The 26,355-nt window shown below is 38.5% G+C and overlaps 1 protein-coding gene across 2 annotated transcripts in view; it reads left to right on the forward strand.

Moving 5' to 3' along the window:
- Positions 1–26,355, forward strand: part of PRKCA (protein kinase C alpha) — a 148,687-nt gene that overhangs the window by 33,103 nt on the left and 89,229 nt on the right. For both annotated transcript variants that reach the window (XM_082774929.1, XM_082774930.1), the window contains exon 3: positions 25,283–25,365. In XM_082774929.1, the coding sequence (XP_082631055.1) occupies positions 25,283–25,365 (83 nt within the window). The remainder of the gene's footprint in view (positions 1–25,282; positions 25,366–26,355) is intronic.

The following is a 26,355-nucleotide window of genomic DNA, read 5'->3' on the forward strand; positions in this document are numbered from 1 at the left end:
TGGTCATGTGCTTTAGTATGATTAGAGAAGAATACATGAGATGATAAAATACCCTTTTGTTAAAACTATATAATACATATTTAACAAAATTTCAAGAAGCAGATGGCTAATTAGGTAGTTTGGTGAAGCTAAGCTGATCATATGTTCTAGCTCTAAATAAAAATGTAACAAAACTTGATTTGAATATTTTAAACAGACTTACATAATGTTTTCTAATTAATATTAAGTAAAGCGAGTGCTTTGGGGATTGTGCATATTAATGCGACACAAAATTAACGTTCTGCTTCCGTCTGAATCAACTTTGTCTGGTGTTGACTGATTCTGTTTTCTGAGGCAACACAAACTGAATGGGGCATTGTGGTTATCAGTTCAGTCTGTATAATTCTTTAAAACCACATCCACAATGAAATTGGGTAAATACTAAACATGCGTGGAAAACTTGGTTATCTTTAATAACATTTCTATCTAATGAAATTCAAAGGCAATAACTTATTACCCACAATAATTTAATTGTGCATGGTGTCTTTCAAGCTGTATGTCAAGTTGTTTTCACAGTTAAATACAGAAGAAATTACTACAAGAAAACTTTATGAATAAAAACATTCAGTTACACAACTAATTAGAGAGTTAAAAAAGGAGATGAGAAGCATTTGAAATTTTGTTTTGAAAGCGAAGTGAATCTGAGACAGTTCACTATGGAAATCTGAAGAAAGGCAGTGATTTCCCAACAGAGGGGATGTCATAGGGAAGATGAACATGGTGTCATATAAGGGGCGGGACACAGGAAAGTAAACAAATTCAGTTAAACAAATGGAGAAGAGTTTTAAAAGCAGCGAAGGGCGGCTTTGTAATTGGACCTGGGAATGGAGAAGATGTTCAGCTGCTCTTAAGCTTCCTTTTCGGAAGAATTTGGTTTCCAGAAACTGATCAAATTACATTGTTCCATGTAGGCCTCTTTGGATTAAATACTGTTGTATTTGTCAGATGCGTGGAACTGAGCACACTTCCTAGAGAGTGCCGTGTACCACATCCGTGGTTCTGCACAAAGACCTGGAATGGGAAATGCTTTTCTCATCAACGTGGTGCGCAGAAGTCAGCGATTTTTTCTCCTTCCTCCTCTTCCTGATCATGCCTTTTCTTTTTGGTTTCAGAACTGATAAGCTAAATGAGTGTTGATTTTGCTTTTCTTTTTCTTTTATTTTTGTGTGTGTGTGTGTGTGGAAAGGCTAATGTCTATCTGCAAAAATATAAAGTACGTAGTGCTGTCTTCGCACTGCTTAGCTGGCTGTAGAGTTTTTGAAGGCTTTTTTTTTTTTTTTTTTTTTTTTTTTTTTTTTTACAAGGTAAGTTAAAATTTCTACAAGGACCTCAAAGTAAAACAGAGTTACTCTATGCTTGCAAACCAGTTACTTGCCTCCCTACAGAGGATTTTCTAAGTCCTGGTTGCAAAAGAACTGAGCACTGTTGGCAGACAAATTAGTGCTGCATTAACATTTTGTTTTTGCTGAAAGTCATCTATCGAGGCAGGGTCAGGAGGGGTGTTTGCAGTAACCTTTCGGCCTTGCTTTTTGGTGCCAGATGACTCAATGTGGCTGTTGCCTCAACGTACAGTGCATCGTGGCTCTTCTGAATGATAGGAGAGGAGGAGAAGATATTTGCCTCTCTCTTTTAATTGATTTCCTCTACCCTTCTCCAGCAAGCTGTCAGATTTGAATGTTTGCCTCAGTTTTCTTTGTCATATGTAGAGATAGTGGGTTGGTTGTTCAAAGCTGGCAGGAATCAGCAGATATTCTGCCAATAAGGAGAATTCAGTTACGGTGAATGTCTTGGGATATCAGCGGAAGTGGTGGGATTCATGCAGTGAGTTGCATTTATAGGGCCATCGCTGCTGAAGGAGCTGAACACAGAAGAATGTGAGTGTTTTCCCATATGGAACTTCCCACAACGTTATTCTCTATAAATTTTGAGCCATTGGTTCTGTGACTCCTTCTACTTCGGTTTTATTTCTCTGATTCAATGACTTTGGTTTTAATATCAGCTAGGACTGGCTGAAATAAACTCCCTTACCATCTGAAGAGACTCTTGTGTGCTGGTTTTGTATGAACTCAGCTCTGACATTTTTGCATAAAAGAACAGATTGAAGTTAGAGGAATAACGTGAGTCCATACAAAACACCCAAGACTGTCTCAGTACATGTTCCTGTTTGCTCCTGCTACCTTGGAAACAAAGGATGGCATGACAACAAAGGCAATTCAGGAAAAAAGGTTAAATCTCACAAACATTAGAAGCATATTCTTGTGGGGAAACTCTTATTATTTCAGAATGGTGTTTCAAGTTTTAGTGTAAGTAAAAAATTGTCAGTGTGTTTTTTGAACCGCATCTTTGGTTGAAATCACAATTAATATCTTAAGGATAAAAAAATGCTATTTTAATCTAACAACATTTTGTAAATCTTAATGTTTTAAGAACAAGACAAAAGTGTCAGGCTTATCTACAGCTAAAATTGTTTGTCTGGATTACTGTTTGTTTTTTGTTTTTGTTTTTGAGAGAGAGAGAAATTTGTGGTTTAAGTTTCCTAGAAACAGGCCAAAAGCATTTCTTGTATGGATGGAATTACAGGTAGGGACCATGCAACATTGGTTCTGCATGTACAACCACACTCTTAGCTAAGCTGCTACCACTTTTATTTTACCCCGGCAGGGTTCTGTACCCTGGCATGGTAGAGCAGTGTATTACGTGGCTTGTGCATCATCTCATGGAAAGACCTGGAAATTATCTTCATGCTTCTGGTCCATCTGTGTCCTAATGAGTCTGCTAACTAAAGCTGGCGTGGGCAACCCCTGCTGTGTACCCTGCTCGTGTGCAGTGCTGCTGGTGGCCTTCCAGGGATGACATTCTTCCTGATACTTCTCCCTGGTTTGTTTCTCAGACCTATATTCTGCAAATGTGTCTGTCTTGATTTCCATAATAACCCAGTTTAGCCAGGATTTTAAAGGCAAATATGTGCTGAAAATGGTATGCTTGAGCTCACACTCAAGTTATATGTAGAAGAGTAACAGCAAGAGAGTTTTTCAGAACAGCGTAATTTTGAAATTTCTTTTTATAAGCTAACTTCTATAGGTGTAAGTTCTCAAATTCATAATACTATGCTTTGCTGTTTAGTAGGTCCTTCTAAGGCTATGCCAAATAAGAAGAAGAAAGAAGGTATTTATTTTCCAAGTAAATGCTTCTGGTTTAGTTCTGAAGCTCTCTTTATTCATGCTAAGGCAGCAATGAGGTGAACAAATAGTGTTTGCTTCCCTTTTCAGTTCATCTTCAAGAAGTGCTTCTCTTATTTGGTTAGACTTTTCCAGTTCAGTCACCTAGCAACTTCTGAAGGCCTTTGATTCAAACATTAATCTGTAAATGCACAAACAGTAAGAAAACAAGGGTCCTTAGAAATGCTGAGCTGAAACATTAAGAGTCTTAAAGTTAGCTTCTACAACTCAATAATAAGCCATTAGGATTATACTTTAATTCTTAAATATGTATTTCCAATAAGGAAAAAAATATTAAAAAACAAACAAACAAACAAAAAAAAAAACACAAACATTTGCAAGTTACCATGCAATTAAATGTACTTTGGGAAACATGCGGATACTACAATGTAATGGTGCATCTCACTGTATGTCCACGTATTTCCTAAATTAAGATAATCTGATACTAAAACACGTGTTTAAGCTTTAAGTCCAATATAGAAAAAGCTTTCTGCAAGAATCTAAGTATTTGTACTTGGTCTTCCACATTTTCAGAAACACTTGCATTAATTTGATTCCAATTTTAACTACTGCATGTTCATACTCAAGCATTTCTGCAAGTGTCAGAAATAAATTTGCCTTTTTCTTGCCCCATGCCACAGCTGCACAGTACTGTTAGCCTTCAGATCTTCAAAAGTATTAAAAGTCAGTATTAGCAGGTCTCAACCTATATTTAGAAAAATATGAAGATGAAAGATGGCACGCAGATTATCAAATAATTAAAAAAAAAAATGAAAGAATTATTATGGTAGTATATGGTATTATAGCATCCATCTTGGAACTGCCATGTGCTGTGTTCCACCAGTATTATTTCATTTTAAAAGTTAGACATGATCACCACCCCTGGGACCCTATCATCAATAACTGCATCAAAATCCACAGTAAATGCCTCTTTTTTTTTTTTTTTTTTTTTTTTTTTTTTGAAACAATAAGGGGATTACTGATAGCCTGAGGAAGCAGAGTGCAATACAGCCAAAGAGCCAAGCACAGAAGTAAATAAAAATATCTAAACCAGCATGTTCCTCAAGATGAAGAAGCAGTGATGCAGTCAGCTTGCATCATTTTGATTTTGCTTGTTTGTAGTGACAGTAAAAAAAAAAAAAAAAAAAAAAGGTGTAGCAGTTGAAGTGATTTGTTTCCAAGTAGTCCACAAGAAACAGAAAACTGACAAAGTTTGCTGGGGGGCTACATAAGAAGGGTCTTAATCCAAAAATGTGCCTCTGCTATTTAAGAACATCTGATTATTACTTCTGCAAAGTATTATAATATGCACGATAAAAAGGGGGCATTTAATATCTTGTTAGTATAAGTTTGAAATTCTGAATCACTAAAGAAAAGAAGCCCACTTTATGTAGCTCCTCCAATTTGCTTCAAGGCATTTTTCATACAAGGGGCTTCCAGTGCGAGAAGCTTTTATTTGTCCTCTGTGGTCATACCTGTCACAGCAGCTTCACGTCTGGGACTGAAGTCTTGATGAAAATGGCACACCGCTGGAAGCTGTCTGCTCAGCTCAGTGTAACGTGGCCATTGCTTCACGTCCTTGTTTCAAATGCTTCTTTAAGCATTATTAAATTAAAGCTGCATGCGTAGTCTTCTGGAATGGAATAAGTGAGTGTTAAACTGTTGGGGTCTTTCATCAGTTTGGAGTGGTAAAAGTAGTTTCATCCCCATACCTAACAACATTCATTTGTATTTTAGAAACTTTGTGGCAGTCATCATTAAAGGAAGTTAAGAAAATGCTTAATCTCCCTCAGTAAAACCATTCATGATGGTCTGTGTTCTGTAGGAATCACAGAAGTGGTTTGTGTGTTGTTGGAAGGGGAGAAATCACAAGAGTCATCTCAGCCTCTTCTCCCCAGTGCTGAAAGACATCCCAGCCCCCAAATCCTTCAGCTATTCTGATCTCTTTGCAGATCCTTCTTTTCTTATTAAACTCATCATTTTCCTTTCATTTCTATGCTAGCATCTTCCTTTTTCTAATAAGAAGTTAATTCCACCTAAGGAATGAAACTTGAAATTTCTGTGAAGCATAGAATTCAATATACAGAATTCCTAATTAAGGTTTCATTACCCCACAGTCAAAGTTATGGTAGAAATGTTATTCAGAATACTTTATAATGGTGAAGGACTTGTAATTCAACTACAAATAACAAAAATATTTCTTAAAATAGAAAGCTTTTAATAGGAATAGTAATATCAAATTCTTCAGTTCCTTCCCACTCCAGTCATTTCAGATTTGTAATACAGCCTCTTCAGAATGAAGTTTAGAACAAGTCTATTACTAGAAAATATTTAGTACTGTGCTTAACAATAATACAAAATGTTGATTTAACAATTTCTACTGGAAATCAGAGTCGAGTTAAAAAGGGGACAAATCAAAATTAGCATTTCATGTAATGGTATTAAAAAAAGTCTGTGCATGCATTTCTTCAAAATGTGTGCTGTCACAATGATTGTTCTGTACAAACACTAAGGTTTTTTAAAATAAAATCTTATTTAGACCAATACCAACACACTTGATGTGTTTCAGAGGAATCCCTTGAGAACATCTTTGCTGTGTGGTTACCTAAATACTGGCTGCAGCACCCCTGTCCCCGTCTGGAGCGGGCGCCAGCTCCATGCCCTAGCAGGATGCAGCTGCCAGCAGGCTCCGTGCTGAGACCTCTCGCCTGACAGGATCTGGGCTGGCACACTAAACCTGTACACATCAACTGCTTCGGAAACTACAGGGAAGCCTTCCTGTGTTTTAGATGCAGACTTTTTCTATTTATATTTTCCTGGAATCATTTCTAGGATTTAATTATTAAAGCACAAACTGTAGTTCAAAGTAAATCCTAGCTTTAGGATTCAGTTTAGGAAGCCAGACACCATTCAGCAGTTTAGCAAACTACCCAAGCAGTATACATATACTCCTAGAGAGAGACTCCTCTGGTGTAATCCTGCTGTGGATTCCCTGATGTGAAAGGAGCTGTGATCAGCCACACCAAAAAAAGGATTTGCTGCCTTAGAAATGAATACATTCTTGAGAAGATGGTAAGGGAAAAATACAAGCATGAGGAGCCAAAGGATTGTAGGCATTATTCTTTTCCAGGAAAGTGCTTAAACTAGTCTGAGAGAGTATTATTCATGATGGGAGTCTGGTGGAGGAAAATACCCAACTGTATGTTCTGCAGTAAAATTCTTTATCGGGCTGTCAAAGGCCGTGAATGAGATGTTCATACTTTGAATGAACGCGTTGTCCTTGAAGACAGCCTTGTTTTGAGCAGAATAAAAATAGTAGTTGAAAGGATGGAAAAATGTGTTATGTGTATGGAGTAAAGGAACAAATATTCTGTTCTACATAGCGCGGCTTTCTTCAAGTTTTCGTTATAATGTGGATTTGGGATATTTTGTTGCATTTTCTGTGTGCATGTGTACTAGAACAGGCTCATAAAATTCTAAAGTGTCTTCAGTGGATCAAAGATCTGAAGAATATTCTGGCTGCGAAGTCACTGTGCTCCCACGGAGGAAGCACAGAGGGAGAACACCAACTGCTGTGAATGGCTGCACCCTAAATCGAGGTGAGCCACCCTAAATAGAGATGAGCTGTCTGTCAGCGCTGGATGATCAGGATGCTTCTTGCCTGTGTTGCCCAGGCCCTGTGGTAGTAAAGTCCTCATGCTCTGCTTTAGTTTGGAAACCTGGGGGACCTTTAAAAAGGAGCTTTAATTACTGCTTACACTGGGCATTACATAGAGAGGGGATTAGAATAAAAGAAGCTAACATTACAAACTGTTGATCCCTTTTGTATAAAAACCTATTATTTAAACTGTGGAGATTCCCTAGAGCTAAAACTATCTTGTAAATGACACATGATATACAGTGTATGCTATAATTTTTAGAAAGTTCTTGATACAAAAAAAATACATTAACAGTTTAAATGATTAAAACAAAATTTCATTAACAGGAAGCAATCAGTGAAATGCATCCTCACTTAAATCTGCTAATACTTTTTGGCTTTTAGTGCTCACTGACGCAGCAGTGTAAATTTGATGCAACGCACGGTCCAAAAGCTTCTTAGGCTCTTTTAATCTTAAAATCACAAAATGTTGCATCTGCTGAATGTGTTGCTTCATTTGAGAGTCAGGTTCCTTGCTACAAATGAAGACCTTTGATGTGAACACAGATTTTCACCTTGAGATTCAAATTCTGTACCAGTTAATCTAACAATTTCATTGTTAATCCATGCGGTGGCTGGCTACATTTAGGCATTTGGCAAGCCGTGCAGAAGGAAAATATGTTAATTGTCCCCTTGAAAAACAATACCCACAGAAGTTATACCACAGTCTCTGGCTCCATTCTATTTTCCTGTTGTCATTTCTAGTCCAGGCATGGCGTGAGAGTGCAGTTGGTTTTGTCACAGATAACATTTGTAAAGTTGGACTCATCTGAAAATTATCAAACATCCTTTTCCACAAAACGTAACTGTTAAAATAAAGACCATGTAAATGTTCAATGCTGACTAAAAAACATACCTGTAAATAGCACTATTTAGCTTATTAGTATGTTGTAAAAACTAGTAAGATTCATAGATATAGCCACTAATTGTCTAGTAGCAAAGAGACAAAAAAAAAAAAATCTGAAATCCTGAAAACAAGCATTTAAATGAACAGAGGTTTCTTGTAGATCATGTTAAATCTGTGATAAATGCTCCACATACTGGGTCTCAAGGAACATGGAATATAACTGCTTTTCCATGAAATTCAGTTATTTCAATTTTGGTTAGAAAACTTATAAAAGATTGCAGCCTGGAAAAATTAGAGCGTATTTTTCCCATCAGATAGAAAAGAGGCAATTAAGACATCTTCTAGGTCAATGAATGAGTCTAGACATGCTAATAGCCGCTAGGGAATTTGCATCTACTCTTTCAGTTTGCATAATATGTCCAGAAATTGGTCCAAAAAGGGAAGGAATGAACTGAAAATGATGAAAGTCAGTGTGCTCTACTTACAGAGGACTTAGGTCTGACAGTCCTTGCACACACGCTGCTTGGCCCTAAATGAGCTTTTTGCTACATTTCCTGCATATGCAGTGAGATGTAAGTTGACGTGATTAAATGCCTAACCACTCACTGTGTAGAAGGAAGGCAACACTTAGAGACAAGAATAAAGATATAACAGTTTTTAACCTGAAATCCCTAGGAAGGAAATCTTCAGTAAGTGTCCTACTAATGGGAAGCAAAAGGCACGAGGCAGTGCATTAGCTCTCCTTCGGTCGCACTAGCACAGGGAATTCTCATTATTTGAAGCAGCGTGCTCAGACAGGCCAGCTCGAGCCAGGCAGCAGTAGCTGGCTCTGAGCACAATGCATATACAGATTATGCTATTAATTTAAACCTTATTTTACTTCATCCAACATATAGGATGAGCTTAATCCACTCGTATCTAAATGCCAACGCTGTAAATTTGAAACTGAGAGATGCAGTGAATCCTTTTACAGCCTGCGTGGAGAAATGGGCTCTCCTCAGATGTGATTAGTCTCATCCTCAAGCATTTTCCCAATAGAGCCCATTTTTCTAAGAGGACACCTGTCCACGTGATGCAGGCATTTACACCAGGATGTGATAAAACACTTCTTTTCAAAGTGTAGTGCCTGCTTCCCTCCAAGCAAGGAGCTCAAACAGCTCTGAACTCTCTGAGTGCCTAAACATGTAGGTGAGATAAATCCACTGATGTGCATTTATAAACCTGTGATAATCAGGAAACCCAATGCAATTCCCCCTCCCACTGCAACTTGGTGAATCATAATGCTTTAGTCAGGAAAAAAAGATGACTTTTTCTTATTTACGGATCAAAATCAGCTGTAAATGAAGAATAAAACCAAGTGATGCCTCACCCAGCAAAAGCAAGTGAAGAGCTGGGTTTGTGCTGTACTGGCAGCGTCCCTGAGCTTCAAAGGGACAGCTCTGCTGACAGTATTTGGAGGAAGCCAGGAGGGTGTTAACCTCAATGTAAGCCCTCGTGTGAACAGAAATGCTCTTTTTTCTTAAAGCAAAACAGATTTTATTGTAAATTCCTCTCAAACAGAATGACAAATATGTACAGCGTTACTGGAAGTGGAATTTAAATGGACACCGTATGCCGGAGAGGAGAGTTGTGCTCTGAAAATGCTGAAAGCCATTTGAGTATGCTGGGGTTTTAATAATTCTTGTATCAAACAACTATCCTGAAGTAGAAATAATTTTCCACATTAAAAGGATGGTATGGGGTTTCATTTCTTTTCTTCTTTTGCCACAGGTAGTTTTTAAAAACCATTTAACAAAGCCTCGCATGTAAGGTCCTGAAAAGAAGAGGCCAGCATAAAGCACAGGAGACTGACTTGTACTGTACAAAAGCTCCTGAAAATGAGCTAAAATAGGCATCACTGTAAGGCAGAACAGCGTGTGCCATGGTCCCGAAACACCACCAGTGTAATGGAAGCTCTGCTGGCTTGGGCTGCGTCTTTCTCCAAAACTTTCAGATAGTTAATGCGAGGGAGAGACTCTTAGAAAGTTAAGCTATCACATTAATATTTAAAATTTCTAATTTTTGGCTTGCATTGAATGACTAAGGAATTCATAAATGCTGTGAAGTGTAAAGAGCTGTATTTTGGGTCTATGACAGTATTTTGAAAGGGGTAGATGTTTTCATGCCAAGCATCGGCTGCTTTCAGTACCCGATCTGCTGAATTCCCGGTGCCGCGTTTGTTCGGGCAGGAGAGGTCAGCCTACTTTTTGTGTCCCTGCACATTTGAAGGGACCAAAAGCACAGCAGACACTCTTATTTCAGAAGGCCACAATCCATCATTTCAGCTGGGATCTTGGGAATAGTACATTTTTGGTGCAGCTTTCTACAGACGTGTCCTCATCTGTTTTGAAATAAGGGGTTGAGTGGGTCGTGTGCTGTGGAAGTACTTTCTTCCATGTGCTAAATGCTATCAATGTGAGCTGGGATGAATGTTTTCTACAACTTGTGTTATAACCTGAAGTCATTATAAACATCTTGCCGTGAAAGTAGCTTAATATTTTTGCCTTATTCATGACAGCAGAAGTGAAATTATGAAAGAACTAAGGAGAGCTGAATAACGGATTCAACCAGAATTTCTTAGTAATATAATATGTTCTTATTAGATTAAAGTATTAAGAAGGGAAAAAAGCTCAGATTTGCATATTCCTTTAATGGGTTATTTTCAGCTTCCATTGAGGCAGATACATTTTTAGCAGATTGACTTAAATGCCAATTGGGTAATAGAGCAAGAAAAGCCATAATCTTTCTTTAGAGCAGAGAGTCATTTAAAGCTGAAATAATGACTAATTACCACAATTGAACTTGTGAAACCCCTTGCATTTGTTAATAGACTTACTGTGTTAATGGCTCTGTGAATGGATGTAAAAGCCAAACTAGGAAAAACTTTGTGTACTTCGAAGACGTTAATAAGAGCTCTTGTTTTCCCCCAAGAACAGGAGGGCACGAGGTATCAGTTTACTCTACGTAGAAGTAGCTTAAAGGAAAAGCTTTCAATTTTGGTAAGATTTTTATAAAAGCTGGAAGCAATTGAAATAGTATCTTACTGAAGAAATTTTGTATTCTATAAAACAGACTTTTGAAAAGAATGAGATTCCATTATGCAGTAGGAAAATTGATACCCAATTCCTGGTCCTATTAATATTTGGTATTGCTATTATTGCTAGCAGTATTATCACTATTAGCTTTAGCTTAGCAGAAGTACACCCAAGAAAAGGAAGAAGAAAACGTTGAAAACAAACAAGCAACAAAAACAAAACACAAACCCCACCTCTCTATTCTGCAGTTGTACTGTAAAGCAGCGAGGGCACAGAAGGAAACAAATATCAAGGCTTTGAAATCAGGAGACCGGGGCTGTATCTTCAGCTGGTTCAGTCCATGCTGTCAGCACTGCACATTTCTAAATGAATAGAACACATTTTTTCAGTTCCTTTTTTTTGTTACTCATCTTTAATTTGTTCCAAATTCTGAGTCACTTTCATAAATCTGTTTCTAATGAGTTCTATCCAGTCAGTGAGTCGCAGAGCAAATAGATCGATGGGGTTCTCAGCCGTGCAAGTTCTCACCAATCACATTTAATGCAACTCAGACTCTGTATTTTTTTTTCCCTAGAATTTAACAATTGATATTCCAAAGCAAAGTCTTAGGCTTCTGTGCTACGTAATGCTAAAATAATGGAGTAGCAGATGGCTGGGGAAATGGGACAGAACCAGAAAGTGGAATTTTCCTCCATCTGAGCTGGATTGAGAAGATGCTGAGCCTTCCTGGGCAGGCGTTGTGGTGCTGTGCCAGGGTCATGTTGCTGTGCCAGGGCTTTCCTGCAGTTCCCTGGCTGAACCCACACACAGATCCATCATTGCTTGTGCAGGAAAGGGCTTTGCTGCCTCAGCAGGGGAGCCCTGATGTGACCAGGAGGGATTCCAAGTCAAAAAGAAGGGTCTGGCCCAGGGGCAGGGAGGAGCAGCCACAGAAGCGTTTTGTTAAGCAGTGATGCTGATTTATACTTGGGGGAGGTAGATGTGAAGCTACAGAATGACCTTCCTTCCTCTAGTCCAGAGTGGTATGGGTTAGTGATGGTTGGCTTGTGTCAGAGGAGAGCTCTTGCTGCAGAGGCAAGGAGCTGTTCTAGGGTTGTCCTCTGAGTCCAGGGAGATGGTTTTACCCTAACCGGTGAAGAAACTAATTTCCCAAAGAAACTTCCTATGGAAAGACTCTGGCTGCGGTGTGTTGTGACCTCTTCACATCCTCGCTCCCTCTCTCCTGTCCGCATGCCAAAGACCCGGTTTAATCTCACTTTAACACTGCACTGGATTTATGAACAACACATTTGCTTGTTAACCATAACAGCTTTAAGGCGAAGTTCCTGCCACACCGAAAATTCACATTGTTGTCAAGTAATATTGAAAATCGGGTTTCTTATAAAGCAGTGTGTTGATGTACAATCCTATTGTATGTGGGATTCACTTTTTCAAAGTCTGGAGCCTGGAACTCATTACAGCACTTCAAAATAATTCATGTCGAATTTATCTCTGTGCGCCAGTTGGAATCTACTTGGAATTTGTTATTTTCCATCCGCTTCTGTAACAGTTTCACATTGTTTACAAGGAGAACATGCAGTCTTATATGTATCTTGCTTTCATAGTTTTTCTGCATTTTTTTTTTACTCAATTTGTGAAGGATTTTAGCACCCTGCAGTGTGCAGCATTAAAGGCATAAAATAATTGCAAATAAAAACCATTTTTGGCTGCAATAATGGACTGTGCATGATCAGAAATATTAAACAGCATTTAAGAAGTGTGGGTGAGATGTAATGAATGAGCTGCATTATATGAAAGTGTGTTATTCAGGCTATTGAGTATGAGGTCTAAAATTTGAATCTTGCAAGGGAGAAAGGGGCTTTTTTAAGCCTTGCTCTAAACTTGCTGTAGGATCTTTGCTACTAAACTGAGACCTAAGGAGAAAAAGTTGCCAAGTTGATCTATTAGGACTTAGAGGCAGCATTGAGTATCTGGTTTATGCCTGACTTGGGAAGTAAGAGATGCATAAACATACGTGGTAGCACTGGGGAAACTATGTAAGCAAGGTGACTTGCCACAGACTCTCTGGATTGTTTAACAGACCTGGAGGTTTTGTCATCTGCACTGAGTTTTTGCTGTTTTCCATCAGCATTGGATAGGCTTTGGTAGAACAACAAGGAAACCTTGTCCCCCTGAAGTGCTTTAATTACGGCATCCATGCCTTTTCTCTCTGTGGGCTCATGGAAATCTCTCAGCAGTGCTGTTTGTGCATGACATTTGCTGGGACTGGGTGCATGTTCTTGAATTTGTGGCTGGGCATTGCGTGCATGGATGCAGGCAGTTCTGCTCCCACAGCAGTGTCATTTAGAAATGTGGGACCCAACTGCAGCCTAGAGCCAAGCTGTGCTGCCTGGTGGGATGCAGCTTTGTGTTTGGTGCATTATGCACCTAGTGACCAACTGCTCCCAGATGTCGTGTTGGGGCTCGGTGCCAGGCCAAGGGGCTGGTTTTCCGTGTGTTTTCTCCATGCCCAGCTCACTGAAGTGCTAGAAGAGCACTAGGGTTAAGCAGGGAGTCTGATGACACCTAATTTTTGCCATATACTTTCTTCTTCTTGAAGAAAAATTAAATAGGTCCTTTTTAACTGACCCAAGTATCTAGTGGGGTGATTCATACCATGCCTCTAGCAACAACTTCTCCTTAAAATTAATTCATCTACCAGTACTTTTAGTGGTCTTGAAATAATACAGCATCCCAGGTGTCCGTGAGTGCATTGTGGAGACTTCATAAATGACTAATTTATAATGATGTTAAATACATCTTACAAAAAGGCTTGATTGCTTTTTTTCACTGTGTATAAGAGGAGGGACAGTTGAGTTAGCGGGGAAAATGGTTATTTATGTCAGAATTTCAAAACAAAGTGATTTGAGCATTTTTTTTTTCTCAAGAGGTATTTGTGTATTTTTTTTTAACACAAATGGAAAAAAAAAATAGGGCAATTTCTTTTTTTTCCTGTTAGTAGTCTGTGCTTTTAAAAACTCTTGACTGAAAGATGGAACTCTTGAGTTTGACTTTTGGATGTTGTTTTCCTAAATTACGGATTTGAGGTGCACTGATCTAGCTTTTCAGTTGCCGTTATGATCTCTTTTATAGTGCTAATATGTCATGTAGTAAAATCTTGAAGAAAAACGATCAGAAAAGGCAGTATTAACAGAAAGTAGTTTACATCATTTTTGGACTCGACCCTTTCTTTTTGTGTTTCACAGTCAGTAGAAAGGAGTTGTAATCTCAGAGCTCTGGTAGAATGCTTCTTTTTGGTTTCTTGGACTTGAATGATGGCTTACTCAATTCTAGTCCCTCACTGCTGCTTGAAATCCTTGTCCTCCAGTAAGCAATATTCTCAGACAAATGTCTGCTAGCATGTCGCTGACGTTTATGCCTTGCTTATTACTTACACTAATATATTGCTTTTAGTAAATGTAGGGCATAGAAAATAGTATTTACCTTGCCACATCATGAGAAAACTACTCATTCTGTGTGACATAAACTGAGAAATACTGTTTATATTGCTGCTTCAGTGAGCCAAGAAAAACTGCACAAATATGTCATGACCATACAGTGGAAAACGCTTGAATACTGTTCCTAGTGTATTTGCAGTCAAGGTTCTACCTATGATGTAATAACAAGACATAATAACAACAATATGTCATATGACATAATGAGAATAGCTATCATTGTTTTTTAAGAACTCAAGTTTAGGCTTAATTTTGAGGAATATTCTGAAATAAAGATTGAATTCTTGGAGAGTTTTCTGTGCTTGAAAAATGTTTTGATATCTTTGTCAACCATCTAGACAACCTGAAGAGAGCAGCTCTGTTCATTGACTTTGTCATGCAGAATGGATTGAGTTCTGACATTCACATAGGTCGTTAGCACGTGGCTGCTCTATCTGGTATAAATCTAGCATAAGTCTAGGCTGCTACGGAGGTCTTGTATCCGTTTTTGTGCTCTGGGAACATTCACGTTCTGTGCATTGAGCTAGCTCGGGGAATGGATCCAGCTAAAATCCAACCTTGCCAAAAAAAAATTGGCTGCCTAAATGTTAATACATAGAAGCAAGCAGACAGGACTGCTGGTTTTGACAGTAATGTGCCATATGTCAAATGAAAGTGGTCGTGTAACCCTGACTGAAGAAATAATCCCTGTGCCAGCTCTGGCTCCCGATGCAGTGTTGCCTTGAGTGTGCAAATGTTTGAGATGGCAAAGCACGAGGAGCCAGGATGTGGGAACTGGTCAGGGCTTTACACGAGTGCATGGTGCTGAATTAGTAGAACGGGGGGTACCAATGGTTTCATTTTCCTGAAGTCATGCCCAAGTTGTAAGAGTTACAGTGACTGTGTGACGAGATTCCTCTGACTGTTGTCATATTAGTTTCCTTGCTGCAAATCTCCCATCCTCACCTACTTCTTTGTTTTGAAAAATATTTTTCTTTGGAAGTTCTACTGCAAATGTAAATAATTCATTCGTAATTAAATGACCTGTTTCCATGGTTTCATGTTTTGTTGTGTGTATTACCTACTTCGGAACCCACAGGCATTTCCTATAAATACCATTTTTGCTATTTGGAAAGAATTGCTGTAGCTTGTGTCAGTCACTCAGCCATGTAATTTTCATAACTACCAGACCTAAGAAATGGTCTTCAGACCTAAGAAATTCACTTCTTGGAAGTGAATAATGTGCCCTTCAAACATGCTGGGGAAAAAACCTGCCACCCATTGGCTAGGGGTGAATTTTCTTAATACTTTAATTGGTTTCTCTATGAGTTTGTTGTCTTAAGTGGTTTAAATTACTTTGGCAATAGATTTCTGACCGTAATTGGTCTAGCGCAGAGTTTGTTGTTGTTGATTTCCTGGGAGGTGGCTGTTACTTTGGGGTGTTTTCCGTGAATACTGAGAGGAGGAAAGTGACATTGAAGCTTCTAGCAGATGACCCTTTGTAAGATGTATTTAATTGGATAAGACTTGCAACAAATATTGGCCATCTGTTGCATAACATCAAAAAGTGGAGAGAAACAGCAACAGGAAGAATCTTAAATGAACAAAATAGCTTCACTTTCGTGATACAATACAGTGCAAAGCAGGATGGATGTGGTTAAGTTGTAAAACCCAAGCCTGAACCCGTTGTGAAAAGTGTCCAAACCCACCATCAGTTGGTTTTATTAGTAACTCTCGTGTCCAGAAGGAGATGAACTTCTTTTTAATTTGTATCCTTTGAAAATTTCAGCTGTATTTATTGAACCTCTCCACTTTTTAAAATGGTTTTGTGCTGTTCAAGTCATGCTTTGGGTAGGTTGAGAGGCAGAGAATAATTATTGCCATCAAAGTCTGTGTTCTCTTGGCGTGGAGCTTGCAAGGCCTCGGGGCAGGAATGGCAAGGGACTGCTGGCACTTTGACCATGAAATTGCAGTGGTCCGAAATCCTGGAGAAGAGGAGGTGAGAGCTTCATTCTTACAGGGTGTCATGAGCTGCTGTTGTGTGACACCTTCTCCCACCATACGTCCCATTCCCTGCTTTGTACCCTCTGCATTTTGTAGTACGCCACTGTGAAGGCTGCTTTGTATGAAGGCAAATGAAATTACATTATAGCCAATATAGAGTAAACTATAAGACCTGAATTTAAATAATGATTACAATCTGGCATCAAATTGGGAATGCCTTCATATCTTCTAACTAACACTACTAAGTTTTGCAGTGCAAATCCAGTAATGCAATGAATACTGCCAGTTTTGTTATATCCAAATTATTTTTTTTGGCGACAACAAGAGACTAAATAATCACAGAATTATCTAAGTTGGAAGAGACCTCGATATCATTGAGTCCAACCTCTGACCTAACACTAACAAGTGTCTTGTGGGCATAAAATTAATATCTTTCAGTTTTAATGCAGTCATGTTAGCACAGAATATACCACAAAACAGGCCACAGAACTGATGAACTTTGCAAACAGGAATGAGCTGATTGTTGGAGTTAAGCTTGCTATCTAAATGCGCTTTAAACTCTTATGGAGATAATGACTAACATTAAACAATATAAGATTAATTTTTTTGTGGCAAGATTGAAGAAGTTTTATAATTATCTTTTCGATTTAAACTTCCCCAAGCTGAAAGGAACTGGAAAGAGCAAATGAAGTCACACTGATGAGAAGGAAGCCTGTCTGGGCTGGTATTCCTGTAGATCAAGGATCTTGATTATTTTCTTACTTGAATTTATGTAATTCTACATCAAGCATAAACATTAAATAGCATTGAAATGAACTGCTCTGCTTTTAAAAATAAATGGGCAAGGCATTAGTATTTTGCTTTAATGCTTCTGAAGCCCCATTGCACTGCTCTGGAATCATGATAGTGTGAAAGTTAATGTCGAAGGATGCTATAATCCTTTTAATAACTTTTATATATGCAAGTAAATGCAAAATTGGATGATTATGCTTGTTCTGTTAGTAATGGGAAATTAATTCTCTTAGCATGATTGTGTCTAAGGAAGCAGAATTTTTCAGAATTCTGAAAGAATTACAATTCTAAGCAGAATTACAGGCATCCTATTTCTATTAGTGTAGTAGTTGGGACATGGTTCTGTTCTTATTTTAAACAGCTTGTTCCATGTCATCTTGGCCTCACTTGTTCACATCCTGGAGAAAAAAAAAAAAAAAGAAAAAAGAAAAAACAACAAAAAATCTTTTGGCAATAATGGAATTAGCATGTGGATTGTGTTTACTGGCAAGTAAGGTTCATTAATTTTGTTAGTGTGTTGTGAGGTTTCTCAAACACAACTGAAAACACAGACCTAAATTCAAAATACACTGAAATACTTCGCATGCAGCTCTTGGCATTCAGCTCTGGTGTTTCACTTTGTGTCCATTACGAGCCATGCTAAAGGAAGGAACTGTTTTGGTTTACAACTACCCGTAGCTTGGTATCATTAATTTGTTAAGTTAAGTGTTGAGAAAAACAAGCTATAAAACTCATACTAAAATAATTCAAAATATTTCTCAAGCTCTAATGGTAAAAAACCTTCCAGCTGTGTGAGGCCGACCTCTGTCTTTCCTCCGATTTCCACACTTCCATCTGGGAACTGATTCAAACATGACCATGAAGCATGGCGCAGTCTGCAATAAATTGACCATGGGGGTGGCTGAGCATCAGGTGAAGAAATCACCTGCATCCCTCGGATGGTTGTCTTCAGCATGTTTAGCATCTCATGGCTGAGCACGAAGGCTTTCAGGTAGAGTTCAGGGCATGGGAGTGATGCCCATGTCAGAGGAATGCCCACGTGATGGCTCTTGCTCCTGCTGAAGGTTTACTTATGTAGGACCACGATCGTTGTATGTGAGCAGCACTGGCAGAGGCAGTTCGCGGGGATTTCCAAAGGCTATTTGTTTTCTGTTGGCTTCCTGCAAGGAGGCGTCCAGGATTCCAGCTGTATTACAGAATAAAACCCAACAGCTGCATTCTGGAGATCGGTTTCACATCGCATCCTGTTGGTTCAGACAGGCCTGAAATACGGACAGCCTGTGCTGCTCCCTGCTACTCACCCTCTTGGCCCTTTGTTTCTACACTTGGTAATATCCCAAGCTGAAGACAGCTGCTTTGTTTAAGACATCCCCTTTCTGAGGTTCAGCTCATTGCTGAACGAGTGAAAAACCCAAAGGACTAACGTTCAGTCTTCACAGGAAGCATTTGTGGTCTTTGTGTTGTGCTAGTTGTCTAATTGCGAGCGCCGTGCCCTGCCTTGCTGCTGTGCCTGTGCACCGCTCAAAGCAGGGTACAGCAGGCACCTGCAGCGTCGCTGGTGCTGGCCTGCAGCCTGGTGAGATCAGGTTTTTAAACTACAATGGATTCGAGGCTACAGAAGTGATATAAAAAGTCTGGTATTGTGGGTCATCTTTTTTGTCATTGCAAGTTCTTGAAATAGCTATTTCAGTTCTGGTTTTGATGGATGGCTCCTGTGTTATTATTCTTTTATAAAATGGGACACCTCAAAGGAACAAGATTAATAGCTTCATGAAATTTTAGCAAGGACTTTTCATAGAAATGGTGATCTCTGTCTTAGAAAAAAAAAAAAGTACATAGTTTAACAACTGGGTTGAAACAGTGTTGAATACTTTGTATTTGAAAAATTCTTTAATATCTTGAAACTCTTCTGTTTTGCAAGCATTGCAGCACAGTTTTCAGGAAAAAAACAATATAAGGTACCTTTTTTTCTTTGTAATTGAAGGTAGAAATGACAAATCTGGGAAATAAGCTATGTGAGATATTTTACTATATCCCAAATGTTTAAAAAATGTTCCATATGTAGCTACAGGAAAATATTCATCACTTTATCCCCCGGCATTGCTGTAAATGAAAATATACATGCAGTCTCTCCCAGGCACGCAGCCTGTATTTGCGTACTGCTTGAGATCTTGCAAAGCCAGCTTACCGGCGACGTCTGTCTGTTTTGTACTTAGTGTAAAGGAGTTAATGACCTGAGTAGTTAAGACTGTCCAGGCGATCTGTATAATCCTTTCACGCAAATAAGGTAGTGTTGCAGTTAACCATTACTTTCTCTTAAATTTTGTAAACCTTTGGAGTAGAGGTTTTATTGCAGCCCCCCATTTATTAGCCTAATTGAACTTGACAAAATTGAAAAATTGTGGGGAATGAATGGAGTATTCTGTAGGTCAGACATATGAACCTGAGGATATGCAAGCAATTATTGGCCAACAGACTCTTGGAGCTCACAATGAGGAATCAGCCCAAATTTATCAATATTGATTTCATGTAGGCTGTATACTCAGACTTCAAGGTAGGTTTCTGATGCTACTTCAAGGGCTGCAGAAATGGCAATGCAAATAAAGATGATCCATGAAGCAGGCAATGCATAGCACTACAGGTTGGCACTGTAAGGTGCTCCATGACCTCATGCTGCTACGAAAGAGTTTTAAGAAGCTTAGGGTCAGGCGATGGTGACGGGGGAAAACGCTGTTTTCCTTACAAACCTTGTTATCCTGGAACAGGCTGCATCTCGCTGGGCTGTGGGCTGTTTTAGTGAGAAAGGCATTATAAATGCTAAGTGAAAAGATTGCAGGTATCAGGTACTCTCTTGAGATAGCCCTCTCTTGTAGATGGGGTGAAATGCTGGCAGAAAAACTAGCTGATGTGTTATAAATTACACATGTTGGAAAAGTTAGGGTAATGCAATTTTTAAAATCCCCTGTGGATTCACTATGTTAATAACATTCAGAAGAAGTACATCTGACTTGTGTGTTTGATATATAGTAACCAGCCTCATTTATATTAAATGCAACCAAAATAATGGATTTTTTTTTTCAAGTCGTGTTCATATCGTGTTCAGAACAAGAGAAAAAGGAGAGTTGCTAAATCATTCTTCTTTAAATGTTACACGTTGTGCTCTGGACATATTCTGTTCACGAGTTTACTCCATTCCTAGTAAATTTATTTAAAGATCAGTATATATTAAAAAATAATAATAGATGTAGTTAATACTTAAATGACTTGTCTATTTTGAAGTAGTACCCTATTTCCATGTAATGTAATTGTGATATTCATTCTTAGAATGAACTAATGCATGCCATGTGACAAATTCATTCATTGCTTGGTGTCGCGCAGGAAGCACGAGAAAAAGTCAGCCCATAAAATGGGTCCCTTGGGGAAATTCTGTGGCCTCACTGAAAATGCAAAGCATGTAAAATAGCAACATAAAAATTATACAGTGCTCCAAGCTACTATAGAGGCCCTTAAAGTTCTCTAGTACGCTCGGAGACTAATGCAGAGAGTGATTTCATGCTTATTTTGGTTTTATTGTAACTCCTTAGTCCAATTTGGAATCAATTCTTGTTTTGTTAGACAATAAAAGTAAAACCCAACAACAAATATTGTATGCGCAGAGTAATTTCCCCACTGCTGCCAGTCGGACCTCTTCTGCCATTTCCTTTGGAAGAATCAATACTCAAAACCTAGAAACAAATTATGTGGGCAAGTATATGTATAGCTGTTGATGTCAGGCAAATAACTGTTGTAACAGTGGAGACAAAGCTTCAAGCTTTATGTGCTTAGATATAAAGTTAATATAAAATTTTTATGGTCCTTAGGATTTAAAAAAAACATATATAATTTGAGTTGGGAGAATAATCTTGACCACTACAGAAATAACTCAAAGATCACTTGAAAAAGCTCACTGATTTCTCTATAGGCAATAACTGGCAGTTCAGTTAGACTCTCTTAGAACTGCTTGTTGTTTTTTTTAATAAACTTGCATATCATTTTTTATGTGATCTCTCTGTGCAGTTTAATTTGTTTTATTGAATATATCTGGGGTATAGTATGGAAATACTTCTGTTGGGAAGGCTCATCTAGCCTGTTTTTTGTTCATATTTTGTTTTTTGTTTTCCCAAAAGTGGGAGTATAAAAATTTTTGTTTGTTTGTTTGTTAATATCTTTTTTTTTTTTAAGTAATTCCAATTTGTAAAATGTGCATTTCTGCCCTGCTAGTTTTTACCCCAGTTGTCTGGAATGCTTGCGGCTGTAAAGCTCTTCAGATGCATGGCTCCACGTCGTGAAAGAGACTAGGGTTCAACGAGAGCTTTTTTCCTTTATAGATCATCTAATAGAGAAGATTGCTTCTGTTACTTGCTGCAGTAATATTTCATTTCTGTTTCATCAGTCTGTCATATATGAAAGCTACTAGTAACAGTGTTTTTTAGGGGATAAGTCCCATAATGTATCATACTGATAACCTCCGCACATCAGATAATTTAGAAAGCAGCTTGAAATTTACAGCACCGCCCTGTAACTATAAGTTACTGCTGGATTTTTATATACATTTATGTATTTATACATAATAACAAGATATTTTTCTCAGTGCTGTGAACTGACAGAATAAAGTTGGCCGGAATGAGTTGTCCTCCGTTAAGTATCATAAATCCCCAGACCGTGCGGTGCATCTTCTGGTTGTGCTTTGAGAAAGCACGGAGTGCTCCTGGCCATGCTCTCCCCTCTTTCCTGGCAGCCACTTGGCATCTCCTGCTCCCTGCAGCCATTCTGGGGATGGAGACAGGGGGCAGCCAGGAGGAACAGTGACCATGATCCCACAGCACAAGGCTGGGTTTGTTCTCCCCATGCTCCCAGCCACCCCTCCCTGGGCTGCTGTGAGAAGTATTTGTCTCCAGCAAGTCCAGAGCTGGAAAGGATGGAAGTTCGCACCCATGGTATGCATACCCCAGATCAACATCACGCTGTCGAAACATGAAAATACTTCAGTAATTTTCTTTTTAATCTTAGCTGCCAGCCCGGAGTTGCTTTCCAGCAGCTATGCATGATGTGTGCCAGCTCGCTTCTGCTTATACTCTTGTTAAAATGTAAAGCAACAAATTTCCTGGCAGTCTCTGCAAAGTAGTATAATATAACTTTCATTAGGAGAAGGTGATGAGCATAATGTGACTTCTTAACAGCTGCAGTAAGTGATGTGAAGCTATTAACATCTTTTCAAAACAAGTAACAAGTGAAAGGTTACTTTTCATCTTTATTACTAAAAATGTCATGGTATTTTAAGCAGGTAATATTTTGTTTTCACTTATCCGATCTAAGTAAATTTTTATTATGAATTCTCTAGCTATGTGTTGCTTTGAAACTAAGAAAGCTTGAAAGATTCTGAAGTGTGCTGTAGTGGATGAATTTTAAAATGAAAATTTAGACAAATTTTATGTATGGAAATGACTGCTGCTAACAAAGGATTTTAGCTCACTCTTATCCTTTAACAATTAGGTTTACAATTCACCAAGAGTAGCCTATCCCACTGTTTATCCTTACATCAAATTATTTGGTTTTCACTTAAGTGTTCTTGAAAGGTGAAAGGTGAGACAGGAGTGATGCTTTGGAATTGCTTAATAAGTAACTAAGCTCTGTGGAGATGGGTAACCCACTGCAAGTACAAATGGGAAATGGAAGAGAAAGAATGAAGACCGTCAGTGTTGAGGTTCACAACCCAGTCAATTAGTAGGTGAGCAGAAAGGTTTAGGAAGTTGAGTATTCCATATTAATAAGTGTGCTTGAAGTGTAGCTTGAACTCCGGAAGGACAGATGGGATATTGTTCATTTTGGCATCTGAATCGTAGTTTGCATTGTAGTGTGACTGGCATAGTTCTCGTGGAAGTTAGTGGCTACGGTTTGTAGCCGTAGAATGAGGTGGTAGCAAGGAATGGCAGTGGTTCTCCTACATGTCATGACACTTACTACATAGTGGTACTAAAAACAGGGTCAGCATTGCCTCTAGTTGAATGAATTCCTTCATATGCTGGAAAAGGTTATCAACCCAGAGGTAGGATCTGACTAGAGTATTTCATAAATATTACCCCAAATAGATGCCCAGGCATGCAGACTTGTTCTAACCTATGTTGTAGCTGAATAAAGGCAGAGCTGCACTAGCCAGCCTAGGATTTCAGTTTATCAGAAAGACATCAGCAGTGCAGCTCAGTTCTGCAACCTCACCAGAGATATTTTTCAGATCTTTTGCATAGTTTATCTTGTATTTCTGCAAATATGTGATCACTGCCCACAGAAGTAGTGATTTAACTTTTTTGTTTTCTGGAGGATGTAACAGGATTATTTTTCTTCGTGTGATTTACTCCTGCAAACAGAAATCAGGCTATTGTCTTCGAGAGTGGAAAGTTTGGAACCGAAAATACAATTTGGAAGTGAAACGTGTTTCAGCTGCAAGTAATATTAATAGTAATTGCCACTTAGTGATCTTTCAGTTGGTAGAAACAAACCATCAAAATGATAATTGTAGGACTGATTGGGATTTAGACTGATTATCAAACTAGCCAACCAAGTGGGCAGCATGTGTTGGGCCAGAACTCTGCCTCTTGTGAAGTCAGCAGAGCTGAACTGGAATCAGTGGAGCAAAGCCCATTTTACACCATTTGTCTGCAGAATAAACATATGCCATGTCAGAAATAGAATGGCTGGAAAGAATTGCTGCATGGGCTGCTGCTGAGAAATAGCTGGAGAGGGATGTGAGGGGGATCAGGCTTCTTCACAGCCAGCTGACTTAGGGGTGCAGATGAGGCCAGTATGGCATTGTGGTGGGATCGAGAGTTGGACACTGTAGTGCCACCAAGATGCTCTTGATATCATATTTCCTAGCTTGCTTCATTGGGTGAAAGAATTTGGTATTCATTATAAATGGGAAAGAAAACTGTTAAAGATTCCACATGAAATAAGTTAGTTTGAAAAAGTGCAAGAATTTAACTTGGTTTCCATTGAAGTTGAGGAAATTCAGTGCTATTTTGCTATTGCAAGTCAATTGAAATCTATTTGATTTTTTTAAAAGCTCTCCTTTAAAACTGTGTATTTTTATTTATTGGAAACACAGCCTAATATGTTCAGGGAATGTATAACACACAGTTTCTTTACAGACTACTTTGGAATTTTCGTTATAATCTTCTGAGTCACTGTAAAACTTTGCCTGATAGTACAGTGTTTACTTCGACCTGTTCACCGTCTTAAATCTTGATTATTCTATTTTGTTCACATGTGGACTGGTTGTGAAATACCAGAACTAAGCTTAGCACTAAGAAAGAACCTCTGTAAGTGTGAAAAGCTAAAATACCTGGCTTTTGAAGTATGCTCACTCAAGCAAATAATCCTGTTTATGTGGTTTTGAGGCACGTGTGTGACCTCCGTTGTGTGACAGCCTATAGCCTCCATCACATAAGTAGATTAAGCTTTCCTTATATGAAAAAGTTTTTAGATCATTCTTAAATTCTAAATGGGAATTGTACTGTAATCAGAACCTAATTTTCGTTTCTCATTACCTCCTGCCACTCTGTGATACGAGAACACTTTGTTCTCCGCAAGAGTCTTCACTCAGAGCTTTGGTTTGTCACAGAAGTAATTAACTGGTAAAGACATGGATTTTCTTAGACATCTTCATCAAGGCATGCAGGTGAACAGATCCCACAGCCAAGGATGGGTGTCCTTCCAGCTTAATGTGCCTCATTTACAGCCCCTGCTCTTGCCTGAAGGCACACTGACAGCCTTCCAGTTACAGATGTGGGTTTGGATTCAGGAAATGCATCATTCATCCCACACCAAACTTTAACACTATGGGTGGTGTTAAATATTAGAAAATTACCATTGTAGACTCTTTAGGTTTTTAAATGTGCCTGCTTATTTCCTCTAATTATATAGTTTACTTGATGTCTGTCTTTTTTGTGTGTCTATATTTAACATTACACTCTACTTTCTTTGAATGACTTACAGGTGAAATACGTGGCTATAAGTTTTATTTCCCATGTAACTGCATTTGTTTTAACAAAAGAAAATGAAACCTATGCAATCCTAACTGTTGTTTTCCCTTTTCTTCCTAGTTTGCTGTTTTGTGGTTCATAAGAGATGCCATGAGTTCGTCACTTTCTCATGTCCTGGAGCTGACAAGGGACCTGACACTGATGTAAGTGCATTGGCATTTGATATGCTGCTCTTATGAATAGTTTTATGTTGCTGCACCTAACAGTGAGAACACATTGCAAACAATATCAGTAAGTTCTTTATGGTAAATATTTATAATCCTAGTTATTTTTAAGTGCTCTGAATTGAATATTGAATATCTATGGACTTTAAACATTTATTTTTGGTTAGAAAATTAACTACAGATGAATGTGTGACCAAGATCAATATTCCTCAGAATGTGACAACCCTGAGGTGCTTACCCAAGCTTGAAGTCAGTGTTTTATTTTTGTTTGGTTTGTGTTGAATGTATTTGATGCTAACAATGCCCAGGAGAGGCTGCACATTTTTCTGAGCTTGTTTGTGTATCTATCATATCTCAAGGTATAGCCTCAAAGTTGACTCTGGTCCATGTCCTCTCTGCACACAGGGATCTGTAGCTCCAGCTACGTGCCAGTGATTAGATCCAATCTAATCTTGAGTCAGCAGACATATCTCAGATAGGTTGTTTGAAACTTGAATTATCTTTGTGCCTGAGATAGTACACCAGTCAGGATATACCCCTTCTATCTTGCCCTGTCAATACTTGCATATACAAGGAGCATTTTCAGTCAACAATCAGTCTTTACATTCAACACAACTGCCTACATGGAGAAGCATATATACAAGAATTTTGTGTCACCCTGCTGAAATAATAAACTAATTGTTTGTTCACATAAAAATAACATTTCTTTGGGATTTGTAAATTCCACTTTACAGTGAAGTAATTTAACATCTGCTTATGGGAACAATACATTCCAAGTGTTCTTTCTCTAAACGGCTCTGTTTTGTCTCTTATAACATATTCATGCTCTAGATTGTAGGCTATTATCTCCTCTGATGAAACACACCAGAAGACTTTTCTTACTAGGTTTTAATGAGCTTCTCATGAATTGTTTTAATATGCTAGACATGAGATCAATGAACAATATATGGGTAGAAACTGCAAGAGGTT

The sequence above is a fragment of the Aythya marila genome, assembly GCF_965140915.1.
Source record: "Aythya marila genome assembly, chromosome: 18".
Taxonomy (NCBI): Eukaryota; Metazoa; Chordata; class Aves; order Anseriformes; family Anatidae; genus Aythya; species Aythya marila.